Genomic DNA, 20704 nt, shown 5'->3' on the forward strand with positions numbered 1-20704 from the left:
AAGAATATAAAAGTTCAATTGTTAATAATTATCAGTATTAACCTCATTTAATGAATAGAGAAAAGAGAGAAGCAAAATTGAATTAAGGCTTTGTTTGTTTTGGCATAAAACCTTTTCTATTGGAAACATTCTAAAAATACTTAATTATTTTCTATGTTTTGGTTGTATTCTTGAAAGTGTTCTAAAAAATATTTTCCAACTTTTAGTTCGTACAAAAAATCACAAATTTTCCTTTATTTGTGTAGATATTAAATAACAACTTTTAATTCATCATCTTAAAACATTAATATAGATCAACAAAATTTAACTTAAAAATAAGCTAAATAAAAATAAAACTATTGAAAATTGTACAAATAAGCACAATGAAAGTGAAACCCGATAAATTACTAAAAAAATTAATAAAAACTATCAATGAAGCTTAATAAAAGTAAAAGAAAAAAAAAACTACTATCAAATTATTAATTTTTAATTCCAAAAAAAAAAAAAAAACTAGTTGTAAGTTAGGTTTGTGAAACTTTTAAATATTTGGGATGATTTCTAAAGTTTTGAGGTATATTGTGGTCAATTTGGAGAGTTTGGGAGGTATTTAATCATTCATTTTTGGGGGATATTTTTGTTATTTTGTTGGTTTTTGGAGTGTTTCAATTATATTTTGAGATCTTGAAGGTATTTGAGTCATTTTGGAAGTTTCAATGTTATTTTAGTCATTTTGGAAGTTTTGAAAGTATTTTGATCATTCTGGAGATTTAGGAAGAGGGGGAGTTATCTATTTAAGAGTTCTTAGGTATTTTGGTTATTTAATTTAGAGATTTTCGGGAGTATTTATTCATTTTAAAGGTTTTTAGGGGTATTTTTGGAGTTTTTGATGGTATTTGGATCATTCTGGAGATTTTAGGGTATTATGTCATTTTGGTGCCTTTTAGGGAGTATTTTGGTCATTTAAAATGTTTTGTAGTATTTCTGTCATTTAAGAGGTTTTTAAGGGCATTTTGGTCATTTTGAAGTGTCTTTCTATTATTTTGAAGGTTATTGTGGTATTTTAGTCATTTTGGAGATTTTGAGAGTATTTTTGTCATTTTGAAAGTTATTAGGCAATTTTTCTATTTTGTAGGTTTTAGGGGTTTTATTCTCTTAGGGTGTATTTGGATGGATTTGGAGGGGAGTGGAGTAAGAGAAAAGGGATAAGGTTGGGGTGTTTTATTTACCCTATTTGAATGTCTTTTAAAGGGAAGAGAAAAGGGCATGGGGGATTTTATTTACTCATCCAAATCCATTATGAATTCTTTGTGCAAGATAGAAATACGATTGTTTTAGATTAGGGTTTGGTGTGTTGATTTGAGATGAAATTTTTTTTTATTGCTGCATCTTTATTTTTCCATGTAAATAGTGAAATCTACGCAACTCTATGAATGTAATTATATTGTCTAACCATGTAAATATTATATTTTGTGATTGTTTTCTTTGGCACATATTTTTCTCTATTTTTGCATCTCATAGATCTGAGAATTTCATGTATATTTTCTTCAATCCTCCCCTTTCATTCTCCCTTATACCCTCTACTCCCTTCAAAGACATGCCTTTCAGGGCATTTATACTTTCTTGTACAGTTAGAAGGTAGCTAGCTAGTGTTAAAAGCCTTGTAGTTTAAATGGTACTTTCTAGTGTTTTCAAGTGACGTTTAGAGTTTAAATTCCCTCTCTCCCATATATCAAATTATATAAAGAATTTGGTTAACGGGTGTCCTTAGAGTATTTGTTAATGGACCATTTAAAAAAATTAATACCACTTTCATGGGAAAATATAAAAAGCTATGAAAAAAAAAATTAGTTACTTCTTTTCTTTTTCTATAAAATGTTTCTAAAAATAATTTCTAAACCTATACCCTTAGTGAATCCATTAACTTTTCCCTTACATAAATAATTATATCTTTTTAGGTGCCTTGGAGCTAGCATATCCGCATGCTAACTTATCAATCTGGATCTTCCTGCCATGGTAATGTCTGGTAATCCATTTCTCCTTGTCATTGAATCCCTACCGTTTATGGTTTTTGATGTCTTTATCCTCCCAATCATCATCATTCATAACCATCATCAAGTTACAATGATTCGAAATGGAACGTCATAATAATTGTTAAAGGGTTGTTGATTAACGTTAATGGCCTTTCCTTATCTACATGGTCATTGACTAAGTTTAATTGTAATCGTTTAAACTGGCCACTAATCACTAGATACGGTTTTGAAGTTGTAATGGCCCAAAACGCATTTGAAATTATGAAGATAATAATTATCCAAAAAGTGTGTTTGGTGGGGATGATTTACTTTGGAGATCTTGCCGGAACTCATCATTTGAAACTGGGAAATATATATGGGAATGTTCCTAATAATGGTTTGGCATACCACAAAGAATGATCAGGGTTCATTTGTTCAATTTTGTAAAACTTAGATTCAGCAGTTCATAATTATATATCATCATAATCGCCATTAGCCTTCATTGTCGTCATTAATATCATCATAATCCCCATTGTAATGTCATCCTAAAATCATTATTATCCCGCAATTAGCGATAATCACAACTTCATTGAACATTCTCTATTCTATTTTCACCTTCGGAAAATATTAACAGATGCCCTCTTAACATCTTTTTATATTTTTCATAAAAATGATACAAATTTTTTTTTAAAATTATCTTTTAATAAATACTCTAAGAACACCTATTAATAGGCCCTTTTAACTTGAACATTTTCTATTAAAAAAAAACAAACAAACAAACTTATACCTTGGAACTTTAGTCTGTGCTGATGTCGGCATTAGCAATGATATGATAGGTAATCCGTAGTTAACTTTGCATAAGGAAAAATGAAAATGAAATGAAGAAAGTTTAGGAAAAAGCCAATATAATGGCATTGGTCTACTTGACTAGCTTTCCATCATTAGAGTAGCTAGGAAAAAAAACAAAGAAAATAAAGACAAGGAAAAACAAACATGTTATTAAAAAAAAAAAAAAAAACCTTTACTCGTATGTTGAAGACAAGTGCATCATCATGTGGGTGGTGAAGACGTTAGTCATCTTCTTCCGAGAATTCGATGATGGGGTTGTCCATCCACACCATCTTTGGTACGAAACCCATCAACTGGACATTCTGAACCATCTTGAGGTAAGTCTTACGGGCCTTTTGGACAACCTAGTAGCCATCGTGCCCCCTACAATCATTCTTATATCTCCTATGGGCGGCCTAGGACGCTCATTCTCCCGTCTGGGAGTCTGCTCTAGAGGTGGGTCTACCCTTTTTTTGTTGAAGGCTTTAATTTGCTGTTTTAAGTCGTAACTGTCAGTTGTGTCATGGCCATGATCACGGTGGAAGCGGCAATACTTGTTTCTAAACCTCTTGTTAGGATTTCCCTTTAACTTACCGGGAAAAGTCAAGGCTCCTTTGTCCTTGATCTGCATCAAAACTTGGTCGATTAGGGTAGTCAGTGGGGTGAAGTTCGTGAACTTTCCTACGGGGGCTTGGAGCGTCTGTCCTCCCGCCATTCTCCAATCCTAGCCATCTTTCACCCCCTTATCCGACCGTACATTTTCATGTCTTTCCCTTTTCTTGGGCTTCTCTCTTGGGCCAATAATGCGTCTTCTGCGTTCATATACTTGGTTGCCCTGTAAAGTACATCTAATATAGTCTTTGGGTCGTTCTTATATAGGTAAAACAGGAACTTACCCTTCTGCAATCCGTTAGTGAAGGTAGCCATGAGTAACTTGTCGTCAGCTTCATCGATCGAGAAAGCCTCTTTGTTAAAGCGAGTAATGTAGGATCTCAGCATCTCGTCCTCCCGCTACTTAATGTTCATCAGACATGTAGTAGACTTCGTGTCCCTCGATGGAGTTGGGCATCAGCTTGCTGAACCAATTCCTAAATCCCTTCAGTATGGTGAGGAAGGTCTTGCACATGATCTTGTCTAGTCCCCTTGTAGGTGCATCAGGGTCTTGAAAGACTTCATGTGGTCTAAGGGGTTCTTGGATCCATCATAATTTTCCACCTATGGCATACGAAACTTTGGTGGAAGGGGAATGAAGTGACGGACGCTGTGAATGGCGAATCAGTTCGATGGACCAAGTCATTGAGGTCGCTAAACACCTGTCCTCTAAGGGCGTTCATCATGAAGTCCATCCGCTCCTTTATCATCTGCATCTCGGCGACTATGTGGGGTGGAATTGTATCAATGACGAATGGTCAGCTCGTGTCTTGTTGTTCTAGCCTACTTAGGGCATTGTTTCCTTCCGGCCCTTCCTGGTTCCTTCTCTTAGCTCTGGTGCCTTCTTAATCTTCCTCCTGAGTATTAAGGTCTACATTCTTTTAGTGCAACTGTTCTTCCAAGTCGTGGCTCTATTTAGTAAGGCACTTCACGGCGGCGGCAAGAGTTTGAACCTGTCTCTCGAGGGCGGTCGTGTGTGGTTCGTCTCCTTGAACGTCGTTGATGGTTGCCATCGAGCGAGTAAGCACCATGCAACTCTTTATCCGAGAGGTGACAGTATGGCTTACAGATCGCAATTTCCCACAAACTGCGCCAACTGATGATGCCGAAAATCATCAATAAACTACACAATACTCACGTGCTCGAAATAATGCCTGCAAGACAACAACAGAGAAAACCTGAGGAGAGTACCAATGTGGTACCAGCAAAAGGCCCTTTGAAGGTTAAGTTAGAGAACTTTTTCACAACTCTAGAGTATCAAAGCTGGGATGAATTATGCGTACCTTTGTTTGTGAGGATCTCAGGGTTTTTATAGTAGTGTAGGGTTGACATCCATGCCTTGGTTAAGAAGATGTTTCTTTGTAGGAGAAAGACTATTTCGCATATCTTGTGGAATCCTTTCCTTGTAGGAGTCTTCCTGATTTGAGTTAAGCGTGGGGCGCAAGATATTTCCTTATACACTTATGCGTGTAGAACAAGTCGTGCTGACCCCGTCAACCTTGCTGTCCGTCAATGCCTTCTAATCGTTTCTTTTCCTTTCATTGACAACCGTCAAGTGAGCTCGTCAGTCTTTGAGATGGATTGTCAGTTTCTCAGGTATGCAAGCAAAGTCGTCAACTATTCAAGCTCGTTATCTTCACTTCAAGAATTTCTACTATCTCTTCGCAAGCCTCGGAGCTCAACTAGGAAGGCCAAAATTCAAATCCTCTCTCTTCCAATCCAATTGTCAAATTATCAAAAAAAATATTGTAGTGTGCTTCAACTTTTAAATAAAAGATTTTCCTTTGTAAATACTTGTGCAAACAACCTACTGGAAAAGGTTTTCTTTTCAAAAAAAGTATTGAATTTCCAACACAGTTTTTTTTTTTTTTAAATAATTATAAAAGCAAAGAAAACGTGGAGGCTAGGCCCAATGGGCTTCAAAATTCCCTCCAAAACTATAGGTATGAATAAGTTTAAGCACGTTATATAAAATAAACGATTTTTTTTCCTATATATAAAAAGCGCGAATGCGCAAACAGTAATTTGCTACAGTGCGTTTGGTTTGTTCAACCCGCTCTATTCATCGGCCTTTCTTTGTTTTTTTTTCGTCGGTTTTTTTTTTTTTTTTTGCTTTTTTGTCTTTTCTTTTATTTCTTTTAAATATTTATTATTTAAATGTGCATATATAACTACACTGACTTATTAAATTCTTACAATATTTTCACAATTATTTGACAATCTATATTGTTCATTGGCCTCTTTTTTCTTTTTCTTTTTTTCACAATACGTCCAATTTTGCTTGTGCTCTTTTTGTCTTTTTTTTTTTTTTTTTTAAATATTTATATGTGCATACACAGTTACACTAAGACAACACATTTTTACAATATTTTCACAATTATTGAAGTGTCAATTTTTTAACGGTCAAAATAAAATAATAAAATAAGAGACTGAGAATTACTACAATCTAAAACTCAAAATACGTGAAGAAAATTTTTGGAATGTTAAATTTAGTAGGAGAATTTTAGATATTACACAATAAATACTTTAAGAATCATAAGTTTTCATTACAGTTAAACTAAGAGAATAATAACATGACATATTTGCTGTTTTCCAAATATTAAGGAAAAGATTGGTTGATTTTAAAGTTTAAGGAGTAATGCTATATCCACAACATTTTCACAATAATTTCACAACAAATTTTATTTGGCAATGAATTTTTTATGGTTAAAAAAGTGATATCAGTAGTGGACTTAGTTTAAAACCAATAACAACTTGTCATTTAGAAATTGTTCTAAAAATGTTATAGATGTAGTATTTCTCTCAAATAAAATAAAAAAAATATCTATTCGGATCCTAAAAATGAAGGTATTGTGAAAATGTTGTGATATTTTGTTGTATTCTTAAACTTCTTTTTTAGTATAATCAATTGGGTGAGCCAAAATTCACAGTTTCACACACAATTTTCTTGTGTTGTCTTTTTGTTTGTTTTCTTTAATGCATAATTTGAAAACCAGTAATAATTTTTCTTTTAAAATTTGTTATAAAAATGTTGTGAATGTAAAAAAAAAAAAAAAAAAAATATCAAACTAAGACCTACCACAGCTGGAATAACACACTGCGGCTCATTTCATCTGCATGGTGTTACATGGACAAGTGTTGAATAACACATTTGATTCATGAATTTTATATGTGAGAATCTAAGGATATTGTATTTTTTTTTTTTTTTTGACAAGTCAATGCATTCTTTATTGGAAGAATACAGTTGGATATAAATTCTTAATAAAATAAACAGATTCTTATATCCGAATAAAAATGTTATTTTTTTCTTCTAGTGCATCAGTATGGGATAACCTAGTTGTTTGAGAATATAAGACCAACTATGATTTTCTTTGGGAATTGAATTTAAGAGATAACCTGACAATTTATCATTCTGGTAAATATACGTATACATGTTATTACCAAATAGGTAGTCTTACTTAATTCCCTCATGTGGTTCACATTTGCTTGTAAAAGATATAAATGCTTTTGTTTAAACTGCATAGATATTAATTAGATGAAGTTATTAATCATCCATCCCATTTACTTACTAGCCTCAAGCTTAAATTTTGAATTTTAAATAGTTTTCTAGCTTAAACTATCTAGATTGTAGCAATGTATGAAAAAGTTTAATTCCAATTACAACTTAAGTATCAAAATTTTAACAGTCTAGAGTAGCTTAATTCCATTTACAACTTAATTTACCAAATTAAAGTATCAAATAATAAACTCAGGCTTACACAATATGTTTTCTGTGTAATTTAAATAAATGTATCTTCTTTTATCATTGTTTAGTTTATAAATGATTTTGATTAACTTATGCATCGCATGGGCATAGTACTAATTTGCAAATAGTGCTAATTTGCAAATAAATTTATTATGTGCCTTGATGCAGGAAATATATGAGCCAACTGGTAACAGGTTACCTTCCAAGTCCAAGTTTGAATTTAGCTCTATATGCCGTTCCACCAACTATGATGCTATTTTCAAGATTAAAGGGGTATATTTCTCGTATTTGGAGGCAAATAAATGCACGCTGCAAAGTCTTGTACTTCACAATCTAAAATGTCTTTTTTGTTGATGGTTTTGCAAGGTTTGTTATTGGTTATTATATCAACCAATTGAGTGCTTCTTCTAGTGTGAAAGACATAGTTGCAGAACTTGCCATAGCAGTTCCGAATCTTCCGATACAGGTTTTGTTCTTTGATTCTTACGTAAGTTTATTATTTACCTTTTTCTAGTTCTACTACTCTATGCAAACTGTTTTATATAATTTTATGTAAGTTTTGAGCATTAGTAATTTCCAATTGTTGATTGTACTGAAGCTTTACAATGAAGAGTTTTATTTATGAAAATAATCCTTCATGATGAATGTTTCACATTTTAAATTCATTATCTAATATAATATAAAAGTTGAATCCCAAAACTAATGGATGCATACTATGATGACACTTATTCATTTTCAAAGCATATTACAATGATACATGGCAACTTCCTATATTTAATTGGTATAATATGGACAATCGATGCTACATGTCCAAAATCATTTGTACATGTCAATATGTTTGCCATAATACTAAACACATGGCATATAATTAAAAATTTTGAATGAAATAAATGTCTTTTTTAGTATGGTATTTAAGTTCACATTTTGTTCTTATTTATGACCACTAATTCTTAATTTGTCATTTGCCTATTTATTTCCCTTCCAAAAGCTATTCAAGTATTTTGTTCTAAAAAAATACTTTAATTGAGTAATATATGTGTAATCTAATCATCTATTAGATATTATCTATTGAGATTTCTTTTTTAAACTTATTTTGGAACCATAAGTAAATACATCACAATTAGAAAAGAAGCCTAGAAGTCATTTGATTTTTTTTCTCTTTTTCAACACATGAAATTAAAATTGTATAAATATAATAATAAAATGTATACAGTATTCTCTTAACTTTTAATTTTTTATGTTTCTTTTTTGACACAATGGTGTATGTATGTGTGTGTGTGGTATATATAATTATATATATTTGTTTTGGGTATTTATAGGAAGAGTTTTGCTTTTATATCACATCATTATTTTAGCAATTCCAAATACATTTATTTCAATTATCTACATATATAATGTTTCATCCTCTTTCCCAACCTTTCATCCTCCCCATCCCCTCTTTTTTAGAGAATAAGTTTTATTTCCCTCTTCCCCTCTATATTTTTAGATATAAATATGTTCTCTCTTTATCCCTGTTATAACCACTAAGCTTAGGAATTTCAAAGAGAAATTTGCTTTACAATTGCATTTTTTCCCCTATTAGAGCTCTCTCTCTCTCTCTCTCTCTCTCTCTCTCTCTCTCTCTCTCTCTCTCTCTCTCTCTCTCTCTCTCTCTCTCTCTCTCTCTCACACACACACACACACACACACACATTTTACTATTAAACTCTAACCTTATCTTTGATTTGTTTTAATATTTTTCACGTTACGTATTGCAATTTTTTTTAGTAAACAATAATACTTATTAGAATACATACGAAAATAATAATAGTGTTTTAAATTGGATCTATAATATATTACATAATTAGAGTACAACTACAAAAATGTCTAACCTTTATAGTTGTAGGTTGGGATTATAAACAGTGGACATTAGAAATAATTTTTTTAATATGAAATTCAAGATTGAACTATATTTTTGGAAAAATATTTGTTTAAAAATTGTTGTTATTATTTTGATGTTAATGCAAATATATTTTATTTTAGTATTTTGATTAGTGGGTGATTTTTTTTTTTGGACAATCAATTAGTGGGTGATATTTATTTATTTATTATTTCATATAACTTTTGTCCAATTGTGATCCAAATGTTTATTCATATTTGCATGATTGTGGAATTCACTATGTATATGAAAGTTTTTAATAGTTGTGTCAAAAATTTTGTATCCAATATTTGGGCTATAATTTTTTATGTTCATCCTTAAATTATACAACATTTTCCTTTCATGTTTCAAATAAAAAGTTTTATCTCCGTTTTATACAAGTGCAACTTCCTAAAAAATGGTTACATATTGTTTTATATATAATCATTGAAACTTACTACTGAAATACATGGTAAAAATCAACACTACATTTAAAGGAAAACATTTTTTTAGATGTTTCATTTTCCCAATAATTTGTATCTCATTATCAAATAAATTTTACTATAATTTAATTTTCTTTCCTTCACCTTAAGATTGATATAAATATTGTAATATTAAAATTTTGTATATCGTATAGTCTAAAATTTTATATAATAATTGTACGGGCCAAAACTCAAGTTAGGAACAAGGTTAAGGTCACAACTAATTTGTATTATGGGCTAATAGTAATTCACAGTGAGAGTTTTGAATAAAAATGCCAATCATTTACATAAAAACCACGTAAACAAGGTATATTAATTAAGTTTCTGAAGAGTGTTACAAAGTTTATCTCAAGAACAAGACCACTAAAATGTTCCAGGAATCCCCTCTCTCTATACAATTCTCTCTAGAGTTTTCTCTAATCTTTTTTGTGTGTCCCTCGTTTTGCCCTTATCCTCCCTTATATTTGCCCATCTTGCTTCTCCAAGATGTGCTGTCCTTACGTGGCTGGATAATTTTCTGTCCCATCAAGCTCTTCCATCCTCATTTTCATCAGGTATGGACTATGGAGACCTTTGGGCTTCTTGCATTGTTCAGGTTAGTCTTTCAGCATTAAATGCGATTATGCCAAGTAGGTGGCTTTCATTGAAACTTCTGCAAGCTTTCTCAAACAATCTCACATCTTCTAGAATTCTTCCTCGGAAGCTTAGAAGGTGACTTGTCTTTATTAGCCTGACATGGATCTTGACTTTGAATGTAGTCCTCAATGAGTTCATCCTCAAATCTACGGTGGCACTATGTCTGGTTCGTGGTCCAAGGTTTGGTTATTTTTTGATGGCTTAGTCTTAAAGCAAGCCAGCCTATAATGGGCTTTTCTTTGCCTATGGCCCAATTTTTTTTGGGTTTAGGCTCCGTAAAACCATGTTCCTACAATGATCTTTCTAATTATTATATAAACAATGTTATGTTAATATATTAAGAGATTTTCGTTAACCTTTTATGTAATATTATTAAATCAAATAGTATAAAAAAATTTATTCATTGTTTCACTGATAAAGCCTATTGATTAGCCACAATTGGAAGAAAAAAAAAAAAAAAAAAAAAAATCTAGGATTATAATTATGTTTTTGTTAAACTGTTAATTTTATCTAATATTTTAAATAACAATACTTATGAGTTTCCATGCATCGCAATAATAATAATAATAATAATAATAATAATTTACAAACCTATCACTAGCAGTTTGGTTTTTTTTGTGAAGCTCATGTCAAACTTATTACCAAGTCTATAAACAAGTCTAAGTCCAGCTTGTTTTGTATCAAGCACTAATGTTCATGAGTTTATTCATGAACAATTTTTTTTGCTTGGGTTTGGCTTATTAATTATATAAGCCTACAACTAAGGCTTAAACTTGACTTATTAATAAACAAATAAATATGAATGAGCTTTTTATTGAATCAAGTCATGAACGACTTGATTCATTTACAACCCTAATCTTAACTATCAGAGATGATTTGCTAATGTTAGATAAGTGCCTTGGTGGTTGATTTGGTCCACATAGTTGACCAAATCATAGAAATACTAGGACTTAAAGTAGCTAACTAGGTCTTTCGTTTTTGTTATGTGCGGCAAACGTAACCACAACACCAGTTAATCTTGCTCCTAATATGTGCAGCCTTAGTTTCTCAAGAGTACACACACAAATTTGGCCTTTTGCACACCATATTTAAAGAATAAGAAATTCTTTTGGTGTACTAGTTGAGATGAGAGGGAGCTCTTCGGATGTATTTGAGGTTTGAGTTTTGTGAGCATCTTTTGTGACACATTTGTTATCTCCCTATATTCTTAGTGAAGTTTCTCCTCAATGTCGCTCATAGACACAAGCCTAAAGACAAACCATATAAATTTTTGTGTTCCTGTATGATCGTTTCTTCTATTTCTATTTCACATAAATCCACCATCAGTGGAGACGCCCAGGTATCAAGACATTTTATATCTGAACAAATTGGTATAAGAGTTGTGCTTTCTTTATTTGGATTGGGGGTCATTTAAGTTTTGCAGAGTTCTATAATTTAAAATACATGTTACGAATCTCTCATATAAAGGATATTTTTTTTAAGTCGAAGTCATTCTTCTTCTTTTTTGAGAAAGGACGTCATTCAGTCTGGGTCTCTACTTGAGCTCAAATTTGGATCACATACTGTACACGAACAATCTGGCTTGGCCCGTGGCCAACCCAATCCCTCCCTCTCTAAATTTCCCTCTATTTGATTTGATTTGATTTGGATTTGATTTATTTATTATTTATTACTCTTTTTATTTTTTTTACCACTCAGTAGGAAATTTTGAAATCCGGACCCTAGCACTTCCAGGAAATTTTCTTCACAAATGCTAAAGTGATCATAACATAGCAGATGTCTTGAAGCATTATACAAAAATGCAGGATGCTGCACACAACTTGAACAAACATTCAAAGAAAGAAACCCTGTAAAAGTGAAAGATATCAATTGGAGAAAGTTTATACAATTATTATTATGTTTTGGATAAATTGGAGAAAGTTTAAACTATTCTTATCATTATCTTTTATTTTACAATTTAGCCAAATAATTCTTGTACAAATCAAAACTTAGAGAAACAAACAGAACCAATCCCAGGGAAGGCTACTAGCATGTACCATCCATATAATTGACCAACAATTCCTGGATCATGCCTCTATCTGGCATTTTCCCTGCAGCGCCATATACCGGAGCTAGCCCTCCACTTATTGGACCCGGATTTTCTTCTACCTGAGATCAGTACATGTTTATGCCATTACACAAGCAGTAAAAACTAAATGAATTCAATACTCAATAATGGGCTCTGATCAAAATGACAGAAGGTTAAGTATTTCATAGGTAAGAACAACTTACAGTCTTCACAGATTCCACCAAATCCCTTAGGAATTCCTCAACAATTGGTACATGTTGAAGAGTCAGACACATGTGAATGCTGATTCAGCACAAAGTAATACAGATTTCAGTATTTAGAAACAGACCAACTCCAAGCTAAGAAAATGTATTTACCATATAACTGTAAAGTTTTAGGTCATGAAAAGACCAATATAGAGTAAAAGACATTCAGTGTAGCCACTAAAAGAAATGATCCACCCATTAGAATCGTCCAAAAATTCAAATTCAAAAGAAAATTATTTTTACACCCTATATCAGTAAGTTGAGCACTGACTTGTCATTAGAATTGAACATTTTCCCCCAGTGGAGAAAAAACTCAAGAAGGGAGGGGGCAAGCTGCCATAAGACTATTTCACAAAATATATGCTTCAGTTTTATCTTTTCTTGTGTTAAAAAAGTTGATATACAAATGCTACCTGTTGGGTCTTTGCAGTGCATTCAAATGCCAGCCTTTGGATGACATTATATCATTAACTTCAAATATATCCACAACATTAGATCCAAATGCCACAATCGTCATGTCTGGCCTTCCAATAATAAACAACTCTGGAATTTCCTCTATCCTGTACATAAAAAGGCTGTTACTTTCAAAGTCAGAACAATACCTCCCTCCTTCAAAACTGAAGAGGGAGAAACAGAGTTGAAAATATCAGATAACCCTGCCAAGAGCCTCATGGCTATGTGGTACTGTCTGGTCTACTCATGGGAAGAACTAGGGTTCAAAATCAAATCCCCTCCCCCAGTTGTTATAAGGAAGAAGAAAGAAAGAAATATACCCCTTTTGTAGCCTCTTTGATACTTCCATGATCTTTTTCGTGTTCTCCAAGTACCCTATAGAATTTTGGAACAATAATCAGCACACAAGCCAAGCCTTCGGCATATTTCAGTTAGCAATGTTAGAAAGCAAACACCTCATAGCTTCAGGTGTTGCATTCTCTCACCTTCTTCCCCCAAAGACATCATTGCTGCCCAGGCCCCAGCAATCAAACCACCAGGCCTGCTCCCAGCAATCGTGGGAGATACGTACAACCCTCCTGACCACTCAGTAACTGCAGCATGGATAAAATCAAAAGTGGGAACAACAGTTCATTACCAAATAAATTAGTAAGGGCAGTTGTACAGGATTTTATAAATTAATTCCGCCAACCAAGTAGAACATGTTTTGCTTGGTACAATACTCTCTTTGAAAAACATCAATTATGCTAAGACCTGCTTCAATCTCCACAATGGCTTTTGCTTATGAAATGCACAAAATTGCCCACATTTTTTAAGCAATAAAATTGCTATAAATAGTTATTAAATTTGCATATAATACTTAAATAATCATGCAAATATCATGGAAAATTATAATCATGCTTTAGTAATGCATGTTGTCTATGATTTATATTCAAATGATGGAGACACCACTATAGTGTATAATGTTCACAAATTCTTTCCATATTGTCATGCAAGCCAAGAGCATTCATCCAGTGTGATTTTGATCAAATCATTACGCATCCATGGGACCATTTCGACACAGACTTGTTGAAAGTCCCCCAAAGAGAAAAGAGGAAAAAGAAAAAGTATATATACGTGAAGACTTGACTTACAAGACTAATTTTGTTTTTTGAATAAAAGAATTTGAACTTACCAGCAACAAACTGGTGCTGTTGGAAAGAAGTGAAAAAGCCAGCATTTCCACCGACCAAGATGCCATGAAAGAAAAGCATATTAAAAAGATTCAAAATCAAGAAGTACAAAAAAAAGTGACAGTAAATTTTTGAACTATACAAATGTAATAAAATAAAATATATATACACACACATACATACTAGGAAAATAGATAAAAATTAAGGCAAATAATTTGGAATTTGAAAATTTTGAAATGGAAAAATGAGCAACAGAACTCTCTGTCTGCTTCCTGTTCAAGATGCAAAATACAGTTGTCTAAACAAATGATTGATTACCTTTCTGATATCATGATTTTTATACAGCACTACACTTGTTCCTTTGGGAGCCAACCCGTATTTATGCACATCGACTGATATTGAGGTCACTCCTTTAACAGTAAAATTGAAAGGTGGGATTGGGTACCTGAAATTTAGGGTTTTAAATAAATAAATAAAGGTGAAAGAAGAACAAGCAACCATCAAAAGATAGACTGAGCTAATAAAAATAGAAACAGCCTGCCATACCCAAGTTTACGAGCAAAAGGTAGTACAAAGCCACCAAGACAAAGGTCAACATGGAGACAAATTCCGAAGCTAGTAGCTAATTCACCAAGATCCTATGAAATAAATTTCCAAAATTTGTTCAAGTATTTAGAAATCCAAAATTTAAAAGAGACAATAATTTTTGTTACTAGTTAGCTACACACACACTCATTGGATTTTGAAAGACCTCACCAATAAATTTACATGAACAAGTTAAGGTCACATGCTTTTCTCATCATTACTGATAAAGAAAAATACATACCTCAATAGGGTCAATGATGCCATGAGGAAACCCAGGCGCAGATCCAACAATCTGCAAGATGAAAAAATTCTGGTTGGTTCAAGTCGCAAATGTAAATTTAAGTTGGAAAAAGCCTACTCAGCCACAAAAGAGAGTACACCAAGAAATTTTGTATTTTGGGCCTTTTTCTTTGGGGAAGAGGGAGCGGGGTGGGCGTCACTTTGATTTAAAAAAAGCACCATCATGGACTTAAGAAGAAATAAGCAAGACTAACAAAGTAAAATCAGAATATAGTCTAGAAGTGTCATACCAAAATGGTGTTTCTGTTAATACGTTGCCTAATAGCTTTGACATCTGCTTGAAATTCTTTATTCACAGGGACACGCCACAGCTTGATGTTAAAATATTGTGCAGCCTTGTCATATGCTGAGTGTGCAGATTCAGGTATTATCCTGTGCTTGGTAAGAAAATCACACACATAAATAACTTCCAAATCAAGAGTAAACTAGCAAATAACCAAAGAATTGGAACGTTATTAATACATTTCAGGTTTTGTAATTCCCTTCTTAGTTTTCATGTAGTCCCGTGATGATTTCACAGCTAATAGTATGCTTTCTGTTCCACCTGATGTCATGTTGCCACATATTTGTCCTCCTGAACCCTTCTCTTGACTGCCAAGTAGTGCAGCTGTCATTGCAACTACTTCTGCTTCAAATCGTACTACACTCTGGAATACATCCAAATGCAAGGGATTGGTGTGTGCAAACCTGAAAAGCAAATCAAACCAAGTAATGATGAGAGATAAAGGGCGTGTGCACAAAATGGTGTGGAAAGGAAATGATCTTATTGGATTCATCATTGCAAAGCATATGGAATCCTAACTGTGAGGAAAAGAAAAGCACCATTGAACACATATTGGGCACACATAACCAGGAAAGTGTCAACTTAAATGACAGTCCTGATTAAATTAAAGGTTCAAAAGAAGTCAATTTTTAGTTTTATCATCCAAACTATTTAATTTATATTTTATATCACAGAATGAGTATTTTGAAGCAGAAACTACAAAGTGATTTTTGGTTAAAATTCACAACATTTTCTAATGTTTCAGAAGAGGGTATAGACAGGATTATACTTTTTTCTTTTCTTTTCTTTTTGATAGTGTAGGGAACCTGTCTAAAGAAGAGCCCTCTGAACTTGCCTCTAGACCTAAAAGCAACTAATCCCACATACCAAAATCCATTGCCAGGTGATTCAGGAGAATTCACCCCTGAGCATTCACTTCTGGCGGGCTAAGCCGTTTATGCTTACTGAAAGGATTATATGATGCTAAAATATAAGATTTAGTTTATGTTGCTTAAGAAATCTGCATGCCCAAGCCTTTAAGAAACTGCATTTCCCTTGTGCAAACAAGGAAGCCACTTTCACAGAAACAAGCATTCAGTGAAGAGCTGTTTGGATCTTTCTTCAATCTTAAAAATAAATATTAAAAAAAAATTATAAAAAACCTGGAACTTTCTTCCATCCAGCACACATATTTAAGGTAAAAACACAGAGTACATATAAACTATAGAGTCTGACAGTTGTATTGTGCTTGACATTTGAGTAGAAACCAATTCTTGGTATGGGTTAATCTAAAGAAGACACTGGCATGACTGCCAGTAGAGAAGTCACTCAGTTGGCAAAGGATAAGCAACAAGCTTTAGATATTACACCTAGTGCAGACTCTCTAAGTTTACCTCCACCCTTGTTTGCAATTATTATGTATCATTATTACATTGTCTGGGGTAGTTTGTAACCTATAAGGACTTGTTTATGGGCCACCACAAATACAGCACATATTACATTTGGGAGTGAGCATTAAAAACTGAACATATAGAAAGAGAGAGGGGGGGGGGGGGGGGTATGTACTGTTATGTACAACATCTTAAAACATATAGAAAGAGAGAGGGGGGGGGGGGGGTTATGTACTGTTATGTACAACATCTTACTAACATTGAACATGCCTCGTTAATTACAGAAAAATGACCTTCAGATTCATTTCCTCCAATGTACCTGCAAAAGAACCCATAACTTGTGAAGCACAACTGCAGAAACCAGAAATCTAATTTGATATTTTTATGTAAAAGAACAAATACAAAAAGTCCATGACAATGGTAACTAACATACACTGTACCAGAACATTTTCCTTGCCAAGCCACGTCGTTTCTTTTCTCATCTTTCATTTTCTCTATGACTCCAACTCCTAACCCTGCCCTTGGCAACTCCGTCCTCCAAGCCGCTCGCTTCGATTTACCACCAGACTGTAACTTATCCACAACCTGCTCATTCAACCAACCATGAGTCCATGACATCCACAAAAGCATTCAATTTTATTTAAATTTTCCATTAAAGTAAATAAATAAGTACTATATTGATTCAAAACACTCAGGAGATCGATGCTCATTGATCAAGGAAAAAGAAAAATAGTTCAGACCGTCGGATTTGGATCCAGTCCTCCAGGCCCTACTAACACACACAACTTAAAAATAGCTACTGATAAAAAAAAACATTTAAACAAACAGCATTGAGGAAAAGGTTTCTCTCCAATTATTGAGTATAAATTTTGAAAATCTAACCGTTGAATTATATGTTCTTATTATATCTTCTATGCTTGTAAAATTTTAAGAAGATCAAAGATTAATAACTATGTCATCTATTGTTTAAATTTCAAATTTTTGTAATTGTACAAAAAATAAGTTTATTAATTTAATAATAAACACCATCTGATTTAAATAAAATTTGACATGTTAAATCTAACGGTTAGATATTTAAAATTCCGGTGAGATATAGGATGAGCTTATAGGTTTCTCTCCGGAGAGAAACTTTGTCCCAGCATTGAATGCTCATCTAGCAAACTTCCTCATATTCGAGCTTATTTCATTTATTGCAGAATAACAATTTGTGTAATTTTCATTTACATAAACAAACAAAGAACACGAATCAAATAAACACACGATGACACACTTAAATTAATTAATTAATCAAAACTGAAAATTAAAAATAAAAATAGAAAGAGAGAGAGAGAGAGAGAATAAATTCTCATAAATAATATTCTGACCTTCTGTTTCTCGGCATCGATGTAATTCTTGACACCAGGAACCAACCTGTACAATATTTTCTTTTTCGAATTAAAAATTTAATAAATCCCAATAATTTTGATAGTGAATGAAAAGTAAAAAATATACTTGATGAGAGTCATGAAGAAGCCTAATAAGGTGGCCTTGAGGCCTTGTTGGTGAAGAAGAGTGAGAAACGAATGAAGCGTGCAAGCTACGAAGAAGGCAGGGAGAGGAGCGAGGAGCAGAGCCAGAGGCTCGTATTGGGATAAGAATGAGTTCGCGGAAGCTCTGAAACTAATCAGAAATGATTTCAAAGATGAAGAATCCATAGCCAATGATGAAGAACAAGAAAGAATGAAAGAAGGATATGTATGAATACTCTTGTCTATGATACTGTGTATTGAGAGTTGATGATGAGTATGTACGCCATTGATAATTGAGGTTTTACTTTTATTTGTTTGTTTGTTTATTTATATTTATTTGTCGCGTGCAAGTTATGCACTTCGATTTCGGCGAAGGTTGAGATCTGTTGGTGTGGTTGGTGTGTTGAGGAGTCCTGAGCTTTCTTAATGTCGAGTGGTCTGGTTATTTTCATTGACTTCGTTATATTATTACAATATTACTATGAAAAATTCTAGAAAAACATAAAATGAATCAACTTGTTAGCAATTGTTTATGTGACAGTAGGTGAAAGGTGGAAAAAAAGTGATGAGTCATAAAAGTGATAGGCAACCAATCAAAAGTTGTAGCAATTTATGTGATATTAAAACTTCTTTATTACTATTACTATTACTATTGTGGCTCTGTTTGTTTCGATGATGATGTTTTCTTAAAAATGAGTAATTTTTTGAAAAGTATTTTCTATAAAAGCATATTATTTTCTTATGTTTGGTAGCAATTTAAATAACTTAAAAAATAATTTCTTAACTTCTTTTATTTAGCTTACTGTGAGATAGAGTTATTTTTTCCCAAAAAATTAGTAGAAACCCATCTCTAAAAATAAGTCATACTTTTTATGTTGACTAAAAGATAGTTTTTCTTTAACTCATTCTTTATAATGTTACCAAACACTAAAAAATATAGAAAACTATTTGTATACAATATTTTTCATCGAAACAAATAGAGCGTTATTATTGGATAGTACTATATTGTAACTCTAATGTTGTTTTGTTTCAGTTGAGTTTTTATGATTATGTAGTATAAGACAAACAATGTTAAAAAAAACGACACGTCGTCTTGTTGCGTTGATGCAGTTTTTGTAGTTACATATGGGTCCATTTGGATAGCACTTATTGTTGCTGAAAGTTGTTAAAAACTTATTGTTGCTGAAAACACTGTAACAAAATAATTTTTAAATGTGTAAATAGTATTGTGGGACCCACTTTTAATATTAAATATTGTGTGAACAATGCGTGAACAGTACACGCACAGTGTATTTTGTCCCCCAAAGTCAACAAGTGCGGCAAAAAAAAAAAAAAAAAGAGGGAGAGAAAACGCAGGTTCAGAAATGCACCGCAGCTTAACGCGGAATCCAAACCCAGGCATAGTCCAATTCGTGCCCTTTAAATCAAACGACAGGCAGCATAAATGGAGGAAATTTTTTTTTTTTAAAGAATCTAATTGGAAGGCAGGACTCTGTTTCACATCAAAAATTTTAGCACCACATTAACTAACAACCACAATTTTTGTCATAACTATCCATGTGATTGACTAAAGATAGTTTTCCTTTAACTCATTTTTTATAATGCTACCAAACACTGGAAAATAGGAAAAGCTATCTTTATACAATATTTTCCATCGAAACAAATAGAGCGTTACTATTGTATAGTACTACATTGTAACTCTAACGTTGTTTTGTTTCAGGTGAGTTTTTGATGATTATGTAGTATAAGACGAATGATGTTAAAAAAACAACGCATCGTCTTGTTGCGTTGATGCAATTTTTGTAATTACGTACAAAGTCCAATTTGTGTTCTTTAAATCAAACGACAGGCAACATAAATGGAAGACTTTTCTTTTTTAAAGAATCTAATTGGAAGGCTATAGGACTCTGTTTCACATAAAAAATTTTAGCACCACATTAACCACCACAATTTTTGTCATAACTATCCATGTGGTTGACTAAGGATAGTTTTCCTTTAACTCATTTTTTTATAATGCTACCAAAAACTGAAAAATAGGGAAAACTATCTTTATACAATATTTTCCATCGAAACAAACAGAACGTTACTATTGTATGATACTATATTGTAACTCTAATGTTGTTTTGTTTTAGCTGAGATTTTGATGATTATGTAGTATAAGACGAACGATGTTAAAAAAAAACGACACATCGTCTTGTTGCGTTGATGCAATTTTTGTAGTTACATACAAACTCCAATTCATGTTCTTTGGTGTGGTTTGGATCCGTGTTTGTGTTTGTGCGTTTGCACATTTTGCGTTTTCTCCTTATTTATTTATTTTTTTAGCGCTTATGAATAGTAACAGGCACTGTTCATGCACGTGATTACACTATGCAAGAGACAAAGTTACTATTCATGCACTGTTCATGGGACCCACAACCACTTTATTAGGAAAAAAATATTAAAAATGAGTCCCATGGCACTATTCACACATTTAAAAATTATTTTGCTACA

General features: G+C 32.7%; 1 protein-coding gene across 2 annotated transcripts; it reads right to left on the bottom strand.

Moving 5' to 3' along the window:
* Nucleotides 1–12096: 12096 nt before the first annotated feature.
* LOC111983206 (sphingosine-1-phosphate lyase) lies at nucleotides 12097–18573 on the bottom strand. Of its 2 annotated transcripts, XM_024014871.2 has the most exons (15): nucleotides 18195–18573; nucleotides 18068–18113; nucleotides 17137–17288; nucleotides 16963–17022; nucleotides 15513–15737; nucleotides 15281–15422; nucleotides 14992–15042; nucleotides 14712–14803; nucleotides 14484–14610; nucleotides 14168–14183; nucleotides 13479–13586; nucleotides 13314–13368; nucleotides 12954–13100; nucleotides 12499–12577; nucleotides 12097–12375 (listed from the first exon to the last, which is right to left on the bottom strand). In XM_024014871.2, the coding sequence occupies exons 1-15, from the start codon at nucleotides 18395–18397 to the stop codon at nucleotides 12253–12255; spliced, it is 1626 nt and encodes a 541-aa protein (XP_023870639.1). In that variant the 5' UTR covers nucleotides 18398–18573; the 3' UTR covers nucleotides 12097–12252. The 2 variants fall into 2 exon arrangements, with proteins under 2 accessions (XP_023870639.1, XP_023870641.1); XM_024014873.2 differs by lacking the exons at nucleotides 18068–18113; nucleotides 18195–18573 and having other exon boundaries at nucleotides 17144–17239.
* Between the last annotated feature and the right edge of the window lie 2131 nt (nucleotides 18574–20704).

The sequence above is a fragment of the Quercus suber genome, unplaced genomic scaffold (assembly GCF_002906115.3).
Source record: "Quercus suber isolate HL8 unplaced genomic scaffold, Cork oak 2.0 scaffold_275, whole genome shotgun sequence".
In the NCBI taxonomy this organism is placed as follows: Eukaryota; Viridiplantae; Streptophyta; class Magnoliopsida; order Fagales; family Fagaceae; genus Quercus; species Quercus suber.

Excerpts from the sequence above, each read along its gene's own strand:
- LOC111983206 (XM_024014871.2), bottom strand. The coding sequence starts at position 18,397 with ATGGATTCTTCATCTTTGAAATCATTTCTGATTAGTTTCAGAGCTTCC. Across the intron at positions 14,611-14,711 it reads CCTTTTGCTCGTAAACTTGG|GTACCCAATCCCACCTTTCA; the intron begins GTATGGCAGGCT and ends CCTAAATTTCAG. Across the intron at positions 13,369-13,478 it reads GATGTCTTTGGGGGAAGAAG|GGTACTTGGAGAACACGAAA; the intron begins GTGAGAGAATGC and ends AAAATTCTATAG.